The sequence below is a fragment of the Chrysochloris asiatica genome, unplaced genomic scaffold, assembly GCF_000296735.1.
Source record: "Chrysochloris asiatica unplaced genomic scaffold, ChrAsi1.0 scaffold00076, whole genome shotgun sequence".
Classification (NCBI taxonomy): Eukaryota; Metazoa; Chordata; class Mammalia; order Afrosoricida; family Chrysochloridae; genus Chrysochloris; species Chrysochloris asiatica.
Genome location: NW_006408594.1, coordinates 12,768,573 through 12,787,559, shown reverse-complemented (window position 1 = coordinate 12,787,559; position 18,987 = coordinate 12,768,573). Strand labels below are relative to the sequence as shown.

At 39.6% G+C, this 18,987-nt stretch overlaps 1 protein-coding gene across 1 annotated transcript in view; it reads left to right on the top strand.

The window, feature by feature from the left end:
- The window catches only part of RIC8B (RIC8 guanine nucleotide exchange factor B), a 153,062-nt gene that overhangs the window by 67,434 nt on the left and 66,641 nt on the right, over nucleotides 1–18,987 (top strand). The window contains exon 4 of the mRNA XM_006865251.1: nucleotides 6,523–6,617. Within this exon, the coding sequence (XP_006865313.1) occupies nucleotides 6,523–6,617 (95 nt within the window). The remainder of the gene's footprint in view (nucleotides 1–6,522; nucleotides 6,618–18,987) is intronic.

Here is an 18,987-nt window from a genome sequence, read left to right as displayed (position 1 = left end):
TATATACATATATATACACACATATATACATATACATATGTATATATAGACAAACACATACACACATATACATACAAACTATACACAGCCACATACTGTGATGGTGGTGGTGGTTGTAGTTACGTTCTGTGGAGTAGGTTCTGACTCAGCAATGCTGCATAGGGTTTCTGAGGCTGCAAATCTTTACAGAAGCAGAAAGCCTCATCTTTCTCCCATGGAACAGCTGGTGGTTTTGAACTGCTGACCTTGAGGTTGGCAGCCCAACTCATAACCACTATGCTTCCAAAACTCCTTAACACACACTATACACACACATAATAGTATTATGTACTCCTGTATAGAAATATCCCAAAGTCAACAGGAAGGAAGAAAAGTTTATGATGCCTTTTAAACTCTCAAAGCAATTACAACTTTGAAAACAGCAGTTTTATTAGGGCAGCAGAATCTTAACCTTTTGGAGTTACAGCACTAATTTATAACATTGGTCTCTCCTTTGGTAAATTAATTTTTTTAATGTCTTACTTTATACCCAGATCCATGATTAGATGCAACAGATATGGAGATGATGGGGGGAAAGATATAGAGGTAAAATAAATAAACTTTGTAAAGAGATTTTCAAACACATATAACTTACTAGGACAGTTAACTGTGGTGGAGGTAAGCAGACATGCTGGGAGTAAAACCGTGTGTAGTGCGCTCTCAGGCATAGCCCATTTCTAGGTAACATAGAGTTTTTATATTCCACTTTTTATAAAATCAAAACAGAATTATAGGAAAGATGAGTCAGAACCGACTCTATGGCACATAACAATAGCAATATCATATCATTCATAAAAAATTAATTTGAGGTCCTGGATATGAGACCTAAATAGGAAAGGTAAAGTAACCAAGCTTCTGGAAGTTTCTCTTCAGGACAGATATCTAAGTCAAATATTTTTCTTCTTCTTGTTTTTTAAAAATAAATATTTACATATATTGAACCTAAGTTTTTCAAACATATTTTACCGTAGAACTCAACGCCTTTTTCTGTAGTATATTGCCTATCAGCAGTCTGTAGGAGTATTTTCTGAAGATTATACTTTGGGGGATGCTGGAATGCAGGAGAGCCCCAAGGGACCTTTGAGCCAGAACATTCACTGTCTAATTTCCCTTCAAGTCTGAGACAGTATGCAGTAATGCAGTGGTCTTCAAAGTGGGGTCCTTAGACCAGCAGCATCCTGTCTCACTTGGGAACTTGTTAGAAATGCAAATCCCCAGCTCTGCCCTAGACATTCTGAATCAGAAACTCTACGAGAATGGGGCCCAGCAATATGCATCAAACATTTCTTAAATAGGTGTTGTTGTTGTTATTGTTATGTGCCATCGAGTCGGTTCCGACCCATAGCGACCCTGTATAGGGTTTCCGAGGGTATAAATCTTTACAGGAGTAGAAAGCCTCATCTTTCTCCCACAGAGCAGCTGGTAGTTTCGAACCGCTGACCTTAAGGTTCGCAGCCCAATTCGTAACCACTATTAAATAGGTAAAGATTAAAAATATATATATATAGTAAAGATCAAAAATTGGCAAATTGATCTTCATTAAAATGAGTTCATCAAAAGAAGAAAGTAAAAAGGTATACCAACAATTAGGAGATGGGGTTTCAACACATACTTGTATTAAAGAACTATCCAAATACATAAAGTAGCCTAGTAAATGCATTTAAAAAATGGATTTTAAAACTCTGTTTTTGGTGTCTAGTAGCCCTAACAAAAATAACACAAGCAGGTAGCTTAAAAGTATAGAGCTTTATTTTCTCACAGTTCTGGGTGGCTCAAAGTCTAAATCAGAGTTTTGGTCGTGTTGATTCCTTCTGTGGGCCTCGTTCCAAGTTTCTGATGTCTGCCAGCAGTCCTTAGTGTTCTTTTGCTTGTAAGCAGGTCCTTGCTTTTAGTATCAGTCTTCCCTCTGTGCATAATTGAGTCTATTCTGTTCATTTTGAAAGACACCACTCAGAATGGGTTAGGTTTGGGACCTACCTGGAATGATTTCATCCACATAACATAAGACCCCTCTTTCCAAACAGGGTCATATTAACCAGTACAGAGTTTAGGATGTCAGTGTAGCCTATTGGAGGACACAGTTAATTCAGTCCATAACACAGCCCAGTTTCAACATGGGCAAAAGACTTAGAGGGTGGTGTCTGAAGGAGCTGTTAACATAGCAAAAGGTGTGTACTTAGTAGTCACCAAGAAAATGCTTAATAAAAGCAAAATAAGACCATTTACATACCTACCAGAATGACTGAAATGAAAAAGACTGACCATATCCATTACCGGTACAGCTTTAAAGCACCTGGTGAAAATATAAATACGTTTAAACACTTTGAAACACTGTTAAGCAACATTCTCCAAAGCTTGACTTATATACTCTAAACCCTGTGACCCAGCATTTCCTCTCCTGGGAATTAGATACTAAATGCCATGTAAAACCCAGCATTCTAAAATAACCCCAAACTGGCGTCAACCTGCCTATCAAAAGTAGGATGAATAAATAACTTGTGATCTAGTCATACAACAGAACACTATTGTATGACTATAAGACAATGTACACCACAGTGCTTTCTCTATCTGTCTGTGACGAAGGACCAGATTTTCCCAAGTTGTCAGACTTAAACTCTTGTATAATATGCCCTGTCACACACAATGTCAGATTCCTCACACATACCATCTGTACTCATGGCACTGAGGATTAGTAACAAACAATGTGTACCAGCAACTTGTTCACAAGCTATACTTCAAATAGCATGCTCTATAGCAATGTGAATGAACAAACTACCGCTGTACATATCGCATGTGAATCTCAGAACCAGACACAAAAGGGTCTGTATCACATGATTTCATTCATATCAAGTTCAAGGGGAATAAAATCACTAACCCATGGTGTTCAAAGTTAGTATTACCCTTGAGGAGCAGGAGATGCCATTTGATGGGGCATGAGGGGAATTCTGCTATTATTGATCTTGGCCTTGTTAATCTTAGCATGACGGGATTTGGGTTATATGAATGTGCTCTATGTTTTTAAGTTCTACAGAGGGGCTTGAAAATATGTGTGGAAAAATTCTATTATCTTTTTGTTTTATTTTTCCACACACTTTTGAAGCCCCCTTCATATCTAGCTATACACGTGGTTTGGGCACTTTACTGTTTATATATGCTGTACATTAAATGTTTTTATAGGAGCGCTAGTGGTGCAGTGATTAAAGCACTTGGCTGGTAACCAAAAAGGTCAGCAGTTTGAACCAATAGCTGCACTGCATGAGAACATTGTAGCTTTCTGCTTCAGATACTGAACATATGTTAAACCCATGGCCTCTATCATTGTGAGGGTAATAGGTTAGTAAAGAAAGCAAAATCTATGAAACTAAATAAACATGAGATTACAAGTTAAAATTTCATGAAAAGCAATTGCAACACTATATGAATGAGAACAATGGAGGAAGGAATCTATGTCCACAAGGTGGTCACAGAGGGCTTTTTGGAGAAAATAATATTTTAGCTGAGACCTGGAGGATAAAAGGAATTTAGCACACTTGTTCAGGAATTTTCATAGTTGTTGAGAGTAGTGAAGTGGGGAGAATTTCTTGGGTTTAGGGTAAGAGAGGGCATTCATTGTAGGTATAGGGTGATGGTGGTGGTAATCGTGTGCTGTGAGGTCAGTTCCATCTTAACAACCTTGTATCGGATTTCTGAGGCAGTAAAGCTATGGGAGCAGAAAGCCTCATCTTCCTCCCGCGGAGAAGTGGTAGATTTGAAGTACTGACCTTGCAGTTTGCAGCCCAACTCATAACCCCTATGCTACCAGGACTCCTTAGGCATAGGGTTGTTGTTATGAAGTGATGTCAAGTTGGTTTTGACTCACAGCGACCCTATATAGGGTCTCCAAGGAGCGGCTGGTGAGCTTGAACTGCTGACCTTGCAGTGTAAACCGACCTAGCAGCCCAACGCATTGACCCACAGTGCCACACCAGTTGTTGCTAATTGCTGTCAAATCAGTTCTGATTCTTGGTGACTAACGACAATAACAACAACAGAACTCCATAGGGCTCAATGCTGAGAACTTTCTGAATCAGATCACCTGGTCTTCCAAGGAGCCTCTGAATGGGTTTGAACTGCCATCCTTTCAGCTAGTAGTCAAGTATTTAACTGTTTGCACCACCCAGGGACTTCCTTAGCATAGGGTACAACTTGGGAGTCTGTGTATAAAAATTGGAACAGAAGGACATAAGATGTAAAGAAGTAGGATTTGGGTTTGTAGTTGTAAATAATGGAAAGGTCAAAATGGATAGTTTGGCCAAGAGGCTCTTCAGTGTCAGCATGAGAGGAGAGAAAGATGGTGGTGTTGAGAATAAAGAAAAATCTCGTTGAAAAGAAAGTACATTCCCAGTTAGTTTTTCAGAACCACGGAAAATATTAGGAGAGTTAAGTGAGCTTCATGAAATTTGGGGTATATAAAGTTATATTTACATACGAGGGAACTTTTAATAAGGCCCTTGGAGATAGATGGCAATTGTGATTACACTCTTTTCAACCCGTCCAAACTCGTCTCTGGCCTTTCAGTGCTCCCTCTTCACTCAGCCCCGTTCTCAGTTAATGATCACTTCAGCTCTGTCTTACCCTTTGCTTCCTTCTTTCTTCCTCCTTCCCCTTCCAAGGTTTTATCAAAAGTAGTAAGCACTTCCATGCTTATGGAGATGCATTTGGGGGAACTGAGGTTCAGAGGTTCAGAGAAATGCAGAACTTATTCCATTTTGACACTGAGACCGTCATCTCTTCCAGATTTACACTGGTGGTGTTATGTTGAAAATATGTCACCTGACAGGAGTACTGAAGTGCTGGTGGTGCACTGTGTAAAACACTCCACTGCTTGCTTAAAAGTGGGGGAGTTCAACCCACCAGCTCCTCTGAGGGTGAACAGTGTAGCAGCTTGCTTCTGTAGAGCTACACAGTCTTGGAAACCTTATGGGTGATTCTCTTCTCTTACAGGGTCACTGCGAGTCAGTGAGTCAGTCGACTCGGCAGCAGTAGATCGGTGTTAGGAGTGATACATGTTCATATATTTCACTTGACTTGGATTTGAAAGCACTTGTATTCTAAAGATTTTTTAGAATTTTTAAATAGCTTCTGAAGTAATTGGAACCTTCCTAAAGTCTGGCATTTTCAGGCTCTCTATCCTAATGATCTCTAATTTCATGTCCTTTCTTAAGTGGTAAAAATCTGGCAAGAGAGAGATGATAAGAATCTGATGCAGGTGATGAAAAATACTGTAGTGGCCCAAGATCTCGCTAAAAATAAGGCAGTAAGCCAAGCCCTTAAAGAAAAAACCCCACCCTTTTCCCTCCTAGAGTTGATTTTCCAGCATTTGGATTATTTCCCACCACTTACTTTCTTCCCCCTGACTTCCTATGCCTCACTGTTAGTACTGTTGTTAGCTGCCATCGAGTTCACTCTGACTCCTGGCAGCCTTGTGTACAGCTGGACAAAACATTACCCGGTCCTGCATCATCCTCATAGTTGCCAGCATGCTTGAGTCCATAGTTAGCAAACGTTGTATCATACTATCTCACTGAGGATCTTCCATGCCCTTTTGACCCTTTTCTTCATCAAACCTGATGTCCTGCTGTAGTGATTGACCCTTCCTGGTGGCTTGTCCAAAGCAAGCAAGTCAGACCCTGTAAGGTTTTCATTGGCTCATTGGATTGATTGCCCAAACATTCTTCCTTGTCTGTCTGAATCTGACAGCAATGCTGCAACCTGTCCACCATGAATTACCCTGCTGGTATTTGAAATACTCATGATATATCTTCCAGCATTGTAGTAACATGCAAGCCACTGTAGTATAACAAGCTCACAGGCGAGTAGCAACTTAATACCACTACCAGTGAGTAAACATTGGAAAAACAGCTAGAACTCAGATCACTTGTTTATACTCATATAACTTGCTAGTAGCTCCAGGGAGCTAAGCAATTAAGGAGATTGATCTAAATAAAATTTTTATTTTGCAGATTTAATTCACTGCCTTTGAAAGTTAAGAGATGAAACCTTTTTTATTAAAGATACATGACCAGCTCCTAAAACAAATGATAACATTTTATCTTTTGAATTTAAAAACAATTAAACACTTATGATATAACAGAAGAAGCTAGACTTTCTGGAAATGAAAATATCCCTAGGAATTGAATCTTAAGGCAATGCAGAGTAGGTGAGCGTGTTTGTTTACCCTGCCTGTCTGTGCCTTCAGGGAGGAACAGTTAAATCAGCAACTTTGAGCATCAACGTTAGTAGCTGGTTGTGCTGTTCTATGAAAGTGACTATTCACTTAGTGTTGCATAAGGAATTAATTCTTCCTAGAATATCCTGAATTCTAGCATATGAAATAAGAATGACTGTTTGGGAAGGACAGATGAGCCATAGGATGACTCTCAGGGATGTAATGTACCAGACTTCACTAAGGCATTTTTCCCTCCCCTTTTTTATTTGCCACAGAGTGATTCTCATCAGTTCCGTGTCATGGCAGCTGTCCTTCGCCATTGTTTACTAATCGTAGGTCCAACTGAAGACAAAACAGAAGAGCTGCACAGGTGGGTAACCTCTGTATTGATATCTCAGTGAAGGCCACTATCAGTTGTTGTTTTTAGGTATCCAACTTGAAATGTTTATTGTAAGCACAAGAAAGTGAAAACATTACAGTAAATCAGGTAGATCAGAAAACATTACCAGGCCCTGAGGAGAAAGAACAGAGTATTTCATTCTGCCCTCTTTGCCTTGGGTATGTTGTTAAGTGCCGTTGAGTCGGTGCCGACCCATAGTGACCACCAGGGAGTGGCTGGTGAATTTGAACTGCTAACCTTGGGGTTAGAAGTCCAGTGTTAATCCTCCAGCACCACACCAGGATTAGTCCCAACTAGAGAAGATAATTTGGAATTTGTTGCGTTCAAAGTTGAAAATCTAGATCAACAACAATAATAGTTACTGAGTACTTAACTATGTGTGGAACTGGGCTAACTGCTTTTTAAATATTACCTTCTTTTAATTATCACAGCCCTAAGAGGTGTTGTTGTTAGGTGCCATCGAATTGGTACCGACTCATAGCGACCTTAAGCACAGCAGAACAAAAGACTTGCCCAATCCTGGGCTAACCTCACTACTGTTGCCACGCTTGAGTCCATCAGTGCTGCCATCTGGCCAGTCCATCTTGTTGGGGGTTTTCTTCTTTTTCTTTGACCCTCCACCTGACCAAACATGGGGTACTAGTATTTTTCCCTTCTCAAGGATGAGTAAATTGAGACTTAGAAAAATAAGTGATTGTCTGAAGATCTTGTTGTTAAGTGCCTTCGAGTCGGTTCCGACCCATAGCGACCCTGTACAGGGTTTCTGAGGCTGTAAATTTTTACGGGAGCAGAATGCCTCATCTTTCTCCCACGGAGTGGCTGGTAGTTTCGAACTGCTGGCTTTAAGATTCGCAGCCCGATTCATAATCACTACGCTACCAGAGCTCCTTTCTCTTATAGCCCTATTAAGTGAAAGAGCTGGATTTGAACCCTGCTTTTAATAATTACTAAATACTCTTAATAATTTACTACTCTAATTAATTTCACTGTGAACATGTTGTTGTTAAATGCGGTTGAGTTGATTCCAACTCATAGCCATCTAGAGTAGGGTTTCCAAGGGGTGACTGGTGGGTTTGTACTTCTGACCTTGCAGTTACCAGTCCAATGCTTATCTTACAGTGCCACAGTATATTTTTGAAACAATGATAATATATTTTCCAAAACAAAACATACAACTTATTAGAATTGAATGAATCACTGTCAAATATTAGCATAAAATAGAGTTCAAGTTTTGTGACTTGCATATAAGAGCTATTAATGGACTACTATTAAAGTTTATCATTGGGACAGCAACCAAATAAGAATTAATGTATTTTTCTAGTTCCCTTAACATTTTGTTCTAGGTCAGACTTGAATAAGACTTCTGACTTCAATCATAGACTGTTTATGATACTTTATTTCAAATAGTTCAAATCTACAAATAGGTAACTTTGGTATTAACTCTGCTTCACAAGTGAATTTACATTAAAGTTCTTCATAAAACTAGTAGTTATCTTTGAAACACTTAAATATTCTATTTCCTAAAATGTGGCTTAAATAAACATTATAAAAATACAGCCATAGTGTAAAGTGAAAAATACCTTTGTTATTTTCAGTCAACTTCTTACTATTCTAGTATTGTCAGTAATTTATTACTTAGGGTTGGATATTGTACTGCGTTTTGTTGATATGTTGTCTTTTGTGTACTTGCACACTGCCCTCTAAGCCTTTGAGGGAAGAAGGACTATCAGGTAGAACTCATGCCCTTTTTTCAAAGGCATTCCTGAGATACTGGTAAACTGTTTGCTGCTGACTTAACAGTTTTTCTGGAAAGGCCTGCTGTTGTGTTTTTGATAGGTGCTGTCAAGTTGGTTACAACTCCTAGTGACCTGTGTATGCAGAATGAAACACTGCCTGGTCCTGCACCATCCTCACAGTCAGTGCTGTGTTTGAGTCCATTGTTGCAGCCAATGTGTGAATTAATCTAATTGAGGGTCTTCCGCCTTTTCCTTGGTCCTCGATTTTACCAAGCATGATGTTCTTTTCCAGGCACTAGTCACTCCTGATAATGTGTCCAAAGTATAAGAGATGAAGTCTCACCCTTCTCGCCTTTAAGTTAATTCTTCTGGTGGTACATGGCATTTTGACTGTACAACTTTAACATACTTATAAGGCAGTTAGGGATGTATCCTTTTACCATACTTATTCAGTCTGTATACTGAGCAGATATTCCAAGAAGCTGAACTACATGTGGCATCAAGATTGGAGGAAAACAAATTAACAACCTGCAATATGTGGATGACACAATATTGCTTACTGAAAGTGAAGAGGATTCTAATGAATATCAAAGACGACAGCCTTCAGTACGCATTGCACTTCAACATAAAACAAAAATACTCATAACTGAACCATTAAGCTACAAATAGAGAAAAGATCGAAGCTGTCAAGGATTTTGTTTTCCTTGGATCCACAGTTCAGCGAGAAAATAAAGAGAAATCAATTCATTGTTGTTGTTGGTTGTTGTTAGGTGCCATCAAGTCGGTCCTGACTCATAGCAGTCTTATGCACAACAGAATGACATACTGCCCAATCATGGGCCAACCTCACTACTGTTGCCACTCTTGAGTCCATCGATGCTGCCACCTGGCCAGTCCATCTCATTGGGTGTCTTCCTCTTTTTCTCTGACCCTCCACCTTACCAAACATAATATCCTTCTCCATTGACTGGTCCCTCCTGACAGTATGTCTGAAGTATGAAAGACGAAGTTTGGCCATCTTGGCCTCCAAGGAGCACTCTGGCTGCACTTCTTCCAAAACGTATCTGTTGGTTCTTTTAGCCGCCCATGGCACTTTCAATATTCTCAAATTCCATCACTCAAAAGCATCAATTCTTCTATGGTCTTCCTTATTCACTGTCCAGCTTTCGCATGCATATGAGGTTATTGAAAATACCACAGCTTGGGTCAGGCGGCACCTTAGTCCTCAAGCTGACATCTTTGCTCTTCAACACTTTGAAAAGGTCTTGTGCAGCAGATTTGCCTAATGTAATATGTCATTTGATTTCATAGACTGCTGCTTCCATGAGTGTTCATAGTTGATCCAAGAAGAATGAAGTCCATGACAACTTCAGTCTTTTCTCCATTGATAAAAAAGTTGTTTATTGATCCAGTGGTGAGGATTTTTGTTTTCTTGTCATTGAGATGTAATCCATAATGAAGGCTGTGCTCTTTGATCTTTATCAGTAAATGTTTTAAATCCTCTTCACTTTCAGCAAGCAAGGTTGTGTCATCTGCATATTGCAGGTTGTTAATGAGTTTTCCTCCAGTAGAAATCCACAAATCAGAGATATCAGAGAACATGTGCATTGGCATATCTTTTGCAAATGACCTCTTTGAAAGTGTTAAAAAGCAAAAACAAAGGTGCACACAACGGAAGCTATGATATTTTCAGTCACCTCATATGCATGTAAAAGCTGGACAATGAATAAAATTAGAGAAGACTTGGTTCCTTTGCATTATAGTGTTGACAGTAATATTGATTATACAACGGCTGCCAGAAGAAGGAACAAATATGTGCTAGAAGTCCAGTGAGAATGCTCCTTAGAAGCAGTGATACCAAGACTTTGTCACTTATACTTTGGACAAGAGGAAACATTACCTGGATAAAGACATGATGCTCAGGTAAAGTACAGGGTCAAAAAGAAAGGCCTGTGAGAGGGACTAAGAGCTGGCGGCCAGGAGGTAGACTTGCAGAATGTGCCCTTTGGTGGTGTAAATTATTATATATGCCTGAGTGTCTTTAAAAAAAAGAAGAAGAAAGAGCTAAAGTGAATAAGAGAGAAAGAAACACTGTTAACTGATGGTACATGGAGGGGATTATAATTCATTGTAATGAAACAAGGTGTATGATTTGTTGAATGTAAAACTGATGATCTGCCCTGTAAACTTTTACTCAAATCACAATAAAAACCTTAAATTAAAAAAAGAAAGACCTGCAATGAGATTAATTAATATAGTGGCTGCAACAACTGGCTCAAAGATGGCAATGGTTGTAAGGATGTTCCAGAGCCAATCAGTATTTCTTTCTGTTGTACTCTGAGTCAGAACCAATTGATAGCACCAAACAACACTGAAAAAATAGAATTTTAGCATCTACTAAGTTCTACCCACCACTCATCTGTCAGTTTGTCATACTGTGGTAGTTTGAGTGTTGGTGTGATGCTAGAAGCTATGGCACTGTTATTTTAAATACAAGCAAGGTCACCCATGGTGGACAGGTTCCAGCTGAGCATCCAGGTTAAGACAGACTAGGAATAAAGAGAAATGACTCCTTCCATATATTTAGTTACTAAAAACTTTATAACAGTGGAAGACTTTTAGCACCAGAATATTGAATATTGAAGCATGAGGAAGAGCACCTGAATGTTCCCAGATAACAGTGCTAGAAGATAAGCCCCTAAGGTTGGAAAGCGTTAAAAATCAAATGGGGAAGAGCTGCCTCCTAAAAGTAGAGGTGACTGTGATGACATGAACAGAGTAAAGTCTTTAGGACCTTTATTTGTTGATGGGGCAGAACTCAAAATAAGGAGAAACAACTGTAAACGACCGTTAATAATTGGAACATGGAATCAAAGAAGTAGGAATCTAGAAAAATTGGAAATTGTCAAAAATGAAATGTAATGCATAAACTTCAATATCCTAGGCATTAATGAAATGAAATGGACTGGTATTAGTCATTTTGAATCTGACAATGGTTTACTATGCCAGGAATGACAAATTGAGGAGGAATGGCATCACATTCATCATCAAAAGGAAAATTTTCAAGATCTGTCTTAAAGTACAGTGCTGTCCGTGATAGGATAATATCCATATGCTTGAAAGGCAGATTGTTAATGTAACTATTATTCAAATTTATGTACCCACCACTAAAACCAGTGATGATGAAATTGAAGGATTCTACCAGTTTATTAGGTGTGAAAGTGATCGAACATGCAATCAAGATGTATTGATAATTACTGGTGATTGGAATGCAAAGGTCAAGAAAAAAGAGGAAGGATCAATAGTTGGAAAATATAGCCTTGGTGAGAGAAATATTGCTGGAGATCGCATAATAGAATTTTGCAAGACCAATGCCTTCTTCATTACAAGTACCTTTTTTTAATGGCAGAGAACACAACAATACACACGGACCACCTCCAGATATAAAACAAAGAAATCAAATTGACTACATCTGTGGAAAGAGATAAGCCAGGGGCAGATGTGGAACAGACCATCAATTTTTCATGTGCAAGTACAGGCTGAAGCTAAAGAAAATTAAAACAAGTCCATGAGAGCCAAATATGACTTGAATATGTCCTACCTGAATTTAGAGATCATTTCAAGAACAGATTTGATGCGTTAGACACTAATGACCAAAGACCAAAAGAGTTATGGGATGACATCATTAATATCATAGAGTAAGAAACCAAAAGATCATTAAGAAGAAAGAAAAGACCAAAATGAATTTCAGAAGAGACTTTGAAATTTGCTCTCCAGCATAGAGATGTTAAAGCAAATGGAAGAAATGAGGAGGTAAAAGAGCTGAGCAGAAAATTTCAAAGAGCACCTTGAGAAGACCAAGTCAGATATTATAATAAAATATGCAAAGACCTGGACCTGTAAAACCAAAAGAAAAGAAACACACTCAGCATTTCTCAAACTGAATGAATTGAAGAAAAAAGTCAACCCTTGATTTGCAACATTGAAGGATTCTTTGGAGAAAACATTGAATGACGCAGAAAGCATCAAAAGAAGATGGAAGGAATCCACAGAGTTATTGCCAAAAAGAAATGTTCACTGTTCAACCATTTCAAAGGGTAGCATATTATTAAGAAACAATGATTAAAAGAAGAAAGAATGATACTGACAGAGAAAGTCCAGTGTGCACTGAAGGCTTGGGCAAAGAACAAGTCTCTGGAAATTGATGGAATACAAATTAAAATCATCCAACACTGACGCAGCACTCAAGGCACTCACTCCTTTATGCCAAGAAATTTGGAAGACAGGTACCTGGCCAACTGATTGGAAGAGACCCATATTTGTGCCCATTCCAAAGAGAAGTGGCCCAAAGAAATGCAGAAATCATCAGATAATACGATTAACATCATATGCAAGTAAATTTTTGCTAAAGATAATTTTTAAATGGTTGCAGCAGTACATTAACAGGGAACTGCCAGAAGTTCAAGCTGGATTCAGACAGGAATGTGGAACAAGGGATATCATTGCTGATGTCCGATGGATCTTGGCTGAAAGCAGAGACTATCAGAAAGATGTTTACATGTGCTTTATTGACTAAACAAAGGCTTTAGATTGTGTGGATCATGACAAGCTATGGACAACATTGCAAAGTATGAGTATTCCAGAACACTTAATTGTGCTTATGAGGTATCTGTACCTGAACCAAAAAGCAGGTTTTCGAACAGAACATGGGGACACTGAATGGTTTAAAATTTTAAAAGGTGTGCAACAAGGTTGTATTCTTTCACTATACTTATTCAGCCTGTATGCTGAGCAAATAATCTGAAAAGCTGGATTATATGAAGAAAAATGCAGCATCAAGTTTGGAGGAAGACTCATTAACAACCTGCGATATGCAGATGATACAACCTTGCTTGCTGAAAGTGAAGAGGACTTAAAATATTTACTGATGAAGATCAAAGACCCCTTTCAGTATGGGTTACAGCTCAATGTAAAGAAAACAAAAATCCTCACCACTGGACCAATAAACAACGTTCTTATCAATGGAGAAAAGATTGAAGTTGTCAAGGACTTCATTCTTCTTGGATCAACTATCAACACTCATGGACGCAGCAGTCAAGAAACCAAATGACGTATTGCTTTAGGCAAATCCGCTGCACAAGACCTTTTCAAAGTGTTGAAGAGCAAAGATGTCAGCTTGAGGACTAAGGTGCTCCTGACCCAAGCCATGGTATTTTCAATAACCTCATATGCATGTGAAAGCTGCAAGGAAGGAAGGAAGGTTATTTTCAATAACCTCATATGCATGCGAAAGATGAAAGCCTGTAGAAGAATTGATGCTTTTGAGTTAATGGTGTTGGAGGAGACTATTGAAAGGGCCATGGGCTGCCAAAAGACCCAATAGATCCGTTTTGGAAGAAGTGCAGCCAGAGTGCTCCTTGGAGGCCAAGATGGCCAGACTTTGTCTCTCATACTTCAGACATATTGTCAGGAGGGACCAGTTACTGGAGAAGGCTATCAAGTTTGGTAAGGTGGAGGGTCAGAGAAAAAGAGTAAGACCCCCAACGAGATGGATTAGCCAAGTGGCAGCATCGATGGATTGAATAGTGGTGAGATTGGCCCAGGATTGGGCAGTGTTTCGTTCTGCTGTGCATAAGGTCGTTATGGGTTGGTACCAACTCAATGCCACCTAACAACAACAGTAACAGTGTAGACGAAGAGGCAGTCATTCGAACTAAACGAGGGGACACTGAATGCTTTAAAAATCAGGAAAAGTGTATGCCAGAGTTGTATTCTTTCTCCATACTTATTCAGTGTGTAAGATGAACAAATAATCTGAGAAGTTGGATTATATGAAGTCGAATGTGGCATCAGGATCGGAGGAAGACTCATTAACAACCTGCGATGTGCAGATGATACAACCTTGCTTGCTGAAAGCAAAGAGGACTTAAAATATTTGCTTATGAAGATCAAAGACTACAGTCTTCAAAATGGGTTGCACCTCAATGTAAAGAAAACAAAAATCCTCTGGACCACTGGACCGATAAACAACATCCATATTAATTGAGAAAAGATTGAAGTTGTCAAAGACTTCATTTTGCTCAGATCAATCATCAACACTCATGGAAGCAGCAGTTAAGAAATAAAATGAAGTATTGCATTAGGCAAATCTGGTGCACAAACAAGACCTCTTTAAAGTGTTGAAGAGCAAAGATAATCAGTTTGAGGACTAAGGTGCACCTGACCCAAACCACGGTATCCTCAGTAGCCTCATATGCATGTGAAAGTTGGACAATGAGTAACGAAGACCACAGAAAAATTGATGCATATGAGTTAATATGAGTTAAAGTTTTAGAGGAGAATATTGAAAGTACCATGGACTGCCAAAAGAACAAACAAATCTGTGTTGGAAGAAGTGCAGTTAGAATGCTCCTTAGAAGCCAGGATGACCAGACTTGGGTCTCTCATACTTCGACATACTATCAGGAGGGACCCGTCCTTAAAGAAGGACATTGTGCTTGGTAAAGTGGAGGGTCAGGGAAAAAGAGGAAGACCCCCAATGGGATGACTCAAGAATAGCAATGATTGTGAGATTGGTGCAGGATCAGGTGATGTTTCCTTCTGTTGTGAATGAGGACAGCACCTAACAGCATTAAGTTCTTCTCATTTCTGGTGACCTTGAAACAGTTTCTGGGTATGTGTGTTTAAGACAAAGTTTGAAAAAAGGAAGCTATAGTTTCAAAATAACGTACCATTCAAATTTTATAAGGTTATTGTCTATTGTTTGAATCGCCGGTCTGTAGTTAGCAGTCCAGTGCTTATCCTCCAGTGCCACACCAGGACTCATAGTATCACCAAACTCCAAAGGGTGTGATGATAATTCAGCTAGAAGTTCATGAAGCCTGCTATGCCTAGTTCCCAGCAGTTCTCAGTGAACGTTGCCAGTGCACTGCTGCTGCTGTTCCTCCAGTACCGTTACTATGATATGTGCATATTGGGTGTTCAGGCCAATATTTAATACCACATCTGTTTTAAAAATTGCTTCTTGTTTGATATTTTCTTTAGGAACTTGTTTCCATGTTTATCCTCATATGTAGAAACCTGTTTTCTGTTAGTCGGAGTTGCTCTGAAGCACCGGTAAAGGAGTTCTTTTTTTTCTTTAGCTTTTACTGTGAATTGGGTGAAGGCTTACAGAGCAAATTGGTTTTCCGTGCAGCAATTCATGCACATTTTGTTTCCTGTCATAGACTGCAGTCCCCACAATGTAACATCACTTATCCCACTTCCTCTCTGTGTTTCTATTTCTCTTTTCTTCATAACCTCTTTGAACTTTGTCCTTGGGTAATGCTGCCCATTTGATCTCAAGTGGTTGATTACTTTAAGGAATGCAGACCTCACCAGTGTTACTACTGTTCCCCTCATAGACTTGTCTGTTGCCTGACTGTGAATGAAGACATGGAGGTGAGCTCATTTCCAGACCTGAAGGGTGACTAAGGGTTACAGTCTCAGGGGCACCTCCACTCCCCATCTGACCAGTGAGCCTGGTCTTTATTGTGAGCTTGAGTTTTCAGTTCTACATTCTTCTCCCACTCTATCCAAGGTCGTCTACTGTGATTTCATAAAGGTACTCTTAAAGACAAGTGAGTGAAAAATGGCTTAGAACTGTTTCTGAAGTGTTGACTGTAAGACAGTGCCTTGTTTTTTCTTCCCAGAGAAATCAAGAGACCATGGACATAGCAGTAACATGAATTAACTACTAACCTGTAGGCCTCTAGTTCCACTCATTGGCATCTTATTTGATTTTTAAAGTTTATTTGTTACATTACATTTTCTTTTGTATATACTGAAGACTCTGTTATGATCCACCTTTCTTGCTACATTAAAGACATGGCAATTTTACTAAGTTCTACAAAGAAATCTATGTTAGAAGTACAGTCAGAATGTTCCTTAGAAACCAGGATGGCAAGACCTCGTCTCTCATACTTGAGGTATGCTATCAGGAGGGACCAGTCCCTGGAGAAGGACATCATACTTAGTAAAATGTAGGGTCAGCAAAAAAAGAGGACAGAAGACCCCCAATGAGATTAACTGACAATTGATTGAGTTCAAATGTAGCGATTGTAAGGGTGGCACAGTGCTTCGCTCTGTTGTGCCCAGGGTCACTGTGAGCTGGAACCTACTCATCAGTACCTAACTAGCATAGCAACAGCGTCTCAGTCTAGTTTTTGTATTCAGTGAACATCTTCAATATGTCTCCAAAAGGTTTTATTTTTTTCATTCTTTACTTGCTAGACAAATTCCTTTTTATGTTGTAGAGTGACAGTGTAATTACTGTGGTACCTCATTACATTGCTAAACCTAATATTTTACATACAGATGGCAGGTTTTTTAGTAAATATTTGAAAATTGGCTGATTTCATTTTATTCCATATTTATTCATTGAGCATTTGCTATGTGTTAGACATGATGCTCAACTTTGTTGTTGTTGTTAAGTACCATCGAGTCAGTTCTGACCCATAGCGACCCTGTACAGAGTTTCCGAGGCTGTAAATCTTTACGGGAGCCTCATCTTTCTCCCACGGAGCCACTGGTAGTTTCGAACTGCTGACCTTAAGGTTCACAGCCTGATTCGTAACCACTGTGCTACCAGAGCTCTTTAGGGCAACAAAAATGAAGCAACTAGTGGGTAAGACAGGCTTGTAAACAAATGTAAGTACAGTTGTTTACATGAGTGCTGTGTCTGACTGAACATAGTCCTGGTGTGGTGCTCCAGGATAATGAATGCATTGGACCACCAGGTCGACGGTTCAAACTCATTAGCTGCTCCTTGGAAACTATAGGATTGCTATGAGTCAGAACCAACTCGAGGGCGTTTAACAACAGCAACAACGGCAGAAGGAGCGTTTACATTGTCTTGAGAGATCAGGGAAAATGGGGTTTAATTTTGTTTTACTGTTATCATTAAAGCGCTTCGCTCTTTACATTGATTCTCCCTGTGAGTAATAGTTTTCTAAGTGAGTAAACTGTCTTGGTGTGGTGCTGTAGAATAAGCACTTGACTGGTAACTGCAAGGTCAGTAGTTCAAATCCACCAGCCACCTTCAGAAACCCTATACAGGGTCTGTATGAGTTGGAACGGACTCACCGGTACACAACGACAAAGTGAATAGAAAAGAGCTTTGGTGGTACAGTGAGTTAAGCAGCCAACTGCTGACTGCAAGATCAGCTGTTCAAATGCACCACTGCCCTGTTTTGTGGGAGAAAGATGAGGCTGGCTGCTCCCGTAAATACTTACAGTCTCAGAAACCCTAAGGAGCACTTCTGCTTTGTTTGACATCAGAATTGACCATGGTGGGTAGTAGTGGGTTTTGGATTGCTTTGATTGAACAGCTGTCTTCTGACCATTAGCTGAGCACTGTGTTAGCTGCTCAAAGGACTGTAGTGCTCATCCTGAAGGAACATAGAGTCTAAATGAGAAGACAAGGCATAAATGTTATGAAACATTAAATAACAGTATAAGACAAGGAGGTGTTTAAGTTCCTCGTGAATTAATTACACAGATTGCTCATAGGACAAGCTCACTGTGGTCTAACACTGTACTTTCTCCCTTGTTCACACTGTACTTGTTCTACATTTTCTTCTAAACCTCTGGACTCTAATGATTCCTTTTTCTCCTACCTAAGCTCTGGTATCATAGTGGTTACGAATTGGGCTGCAAACCGTAAGGTCAACAGTTCGAAACTACCAGCTGTTCTGCGGGAGAAAGATGAGGCTTTCTGCTCCCATAAAGATTTACAGCCTTGGGAACCCTCTTCAGGGTCGCTGTGGGTCGGAACCGAATCGACAGCACTTAACAACAACAACAAAAGCCTCCTTCTAGGTTTAGTTTCTTCTGTCTGAAAATATTGGTTCATCATTTCAGCCTCTGTCTACTTGCCGTGTTCTGCCAGTTTGCAAACACCCAATCCCCGAGTTGTCAGAGCACTTTTCCTGTCACTTTTATGCCGGACAGATGGGGTCCATCCACTCCACTACACAGAGTTGTTTCCCAAAAAGTAAATCTCTGCTTAATGTCTTCTCATGATTCCTCTCTGTTTTTAGGATTCAAAGGAAACTTTTGTCATTGTGCATTTATATATGATATGTAACCTCGTCTGGGAAATATGTTTCCCCTTATCAGTCTCCTCTTTCTGTCCTTTATATATGATTCTACCAAACCTTTTTAACTCTTCTCAGGTCCTCATCTGTTTCACCCTCAGCCCCTACGTGGTTTTACAGAGAAGGTATCTGGAGTGGCTTGGCAACAGAAGGGAGGGATGGTGAGATTATGGGAGAGCTGAAAGTCTCCAACCCACTTGGCACAGGCATTAAAAAAATAGCAGCCTGACATTTGGATCAAGTATCTATGCTTTCTACAGAATGATAGGGGAGAAAAGCATGCTAAAGCATCAGGAAGTCTCTGTCTAATAAATGGAGTGGTATGCACTCATTATGGTAATATGCCAGCACATAGATTTCTTTTGACTGAGAAAAGCCATCTCTGATTATTTTGTATTAGCTGAATCCATAAAATTGGATTTGAGGCATTGGACTCACCCTTGGGAGCCATCTACTCTCAACAACATA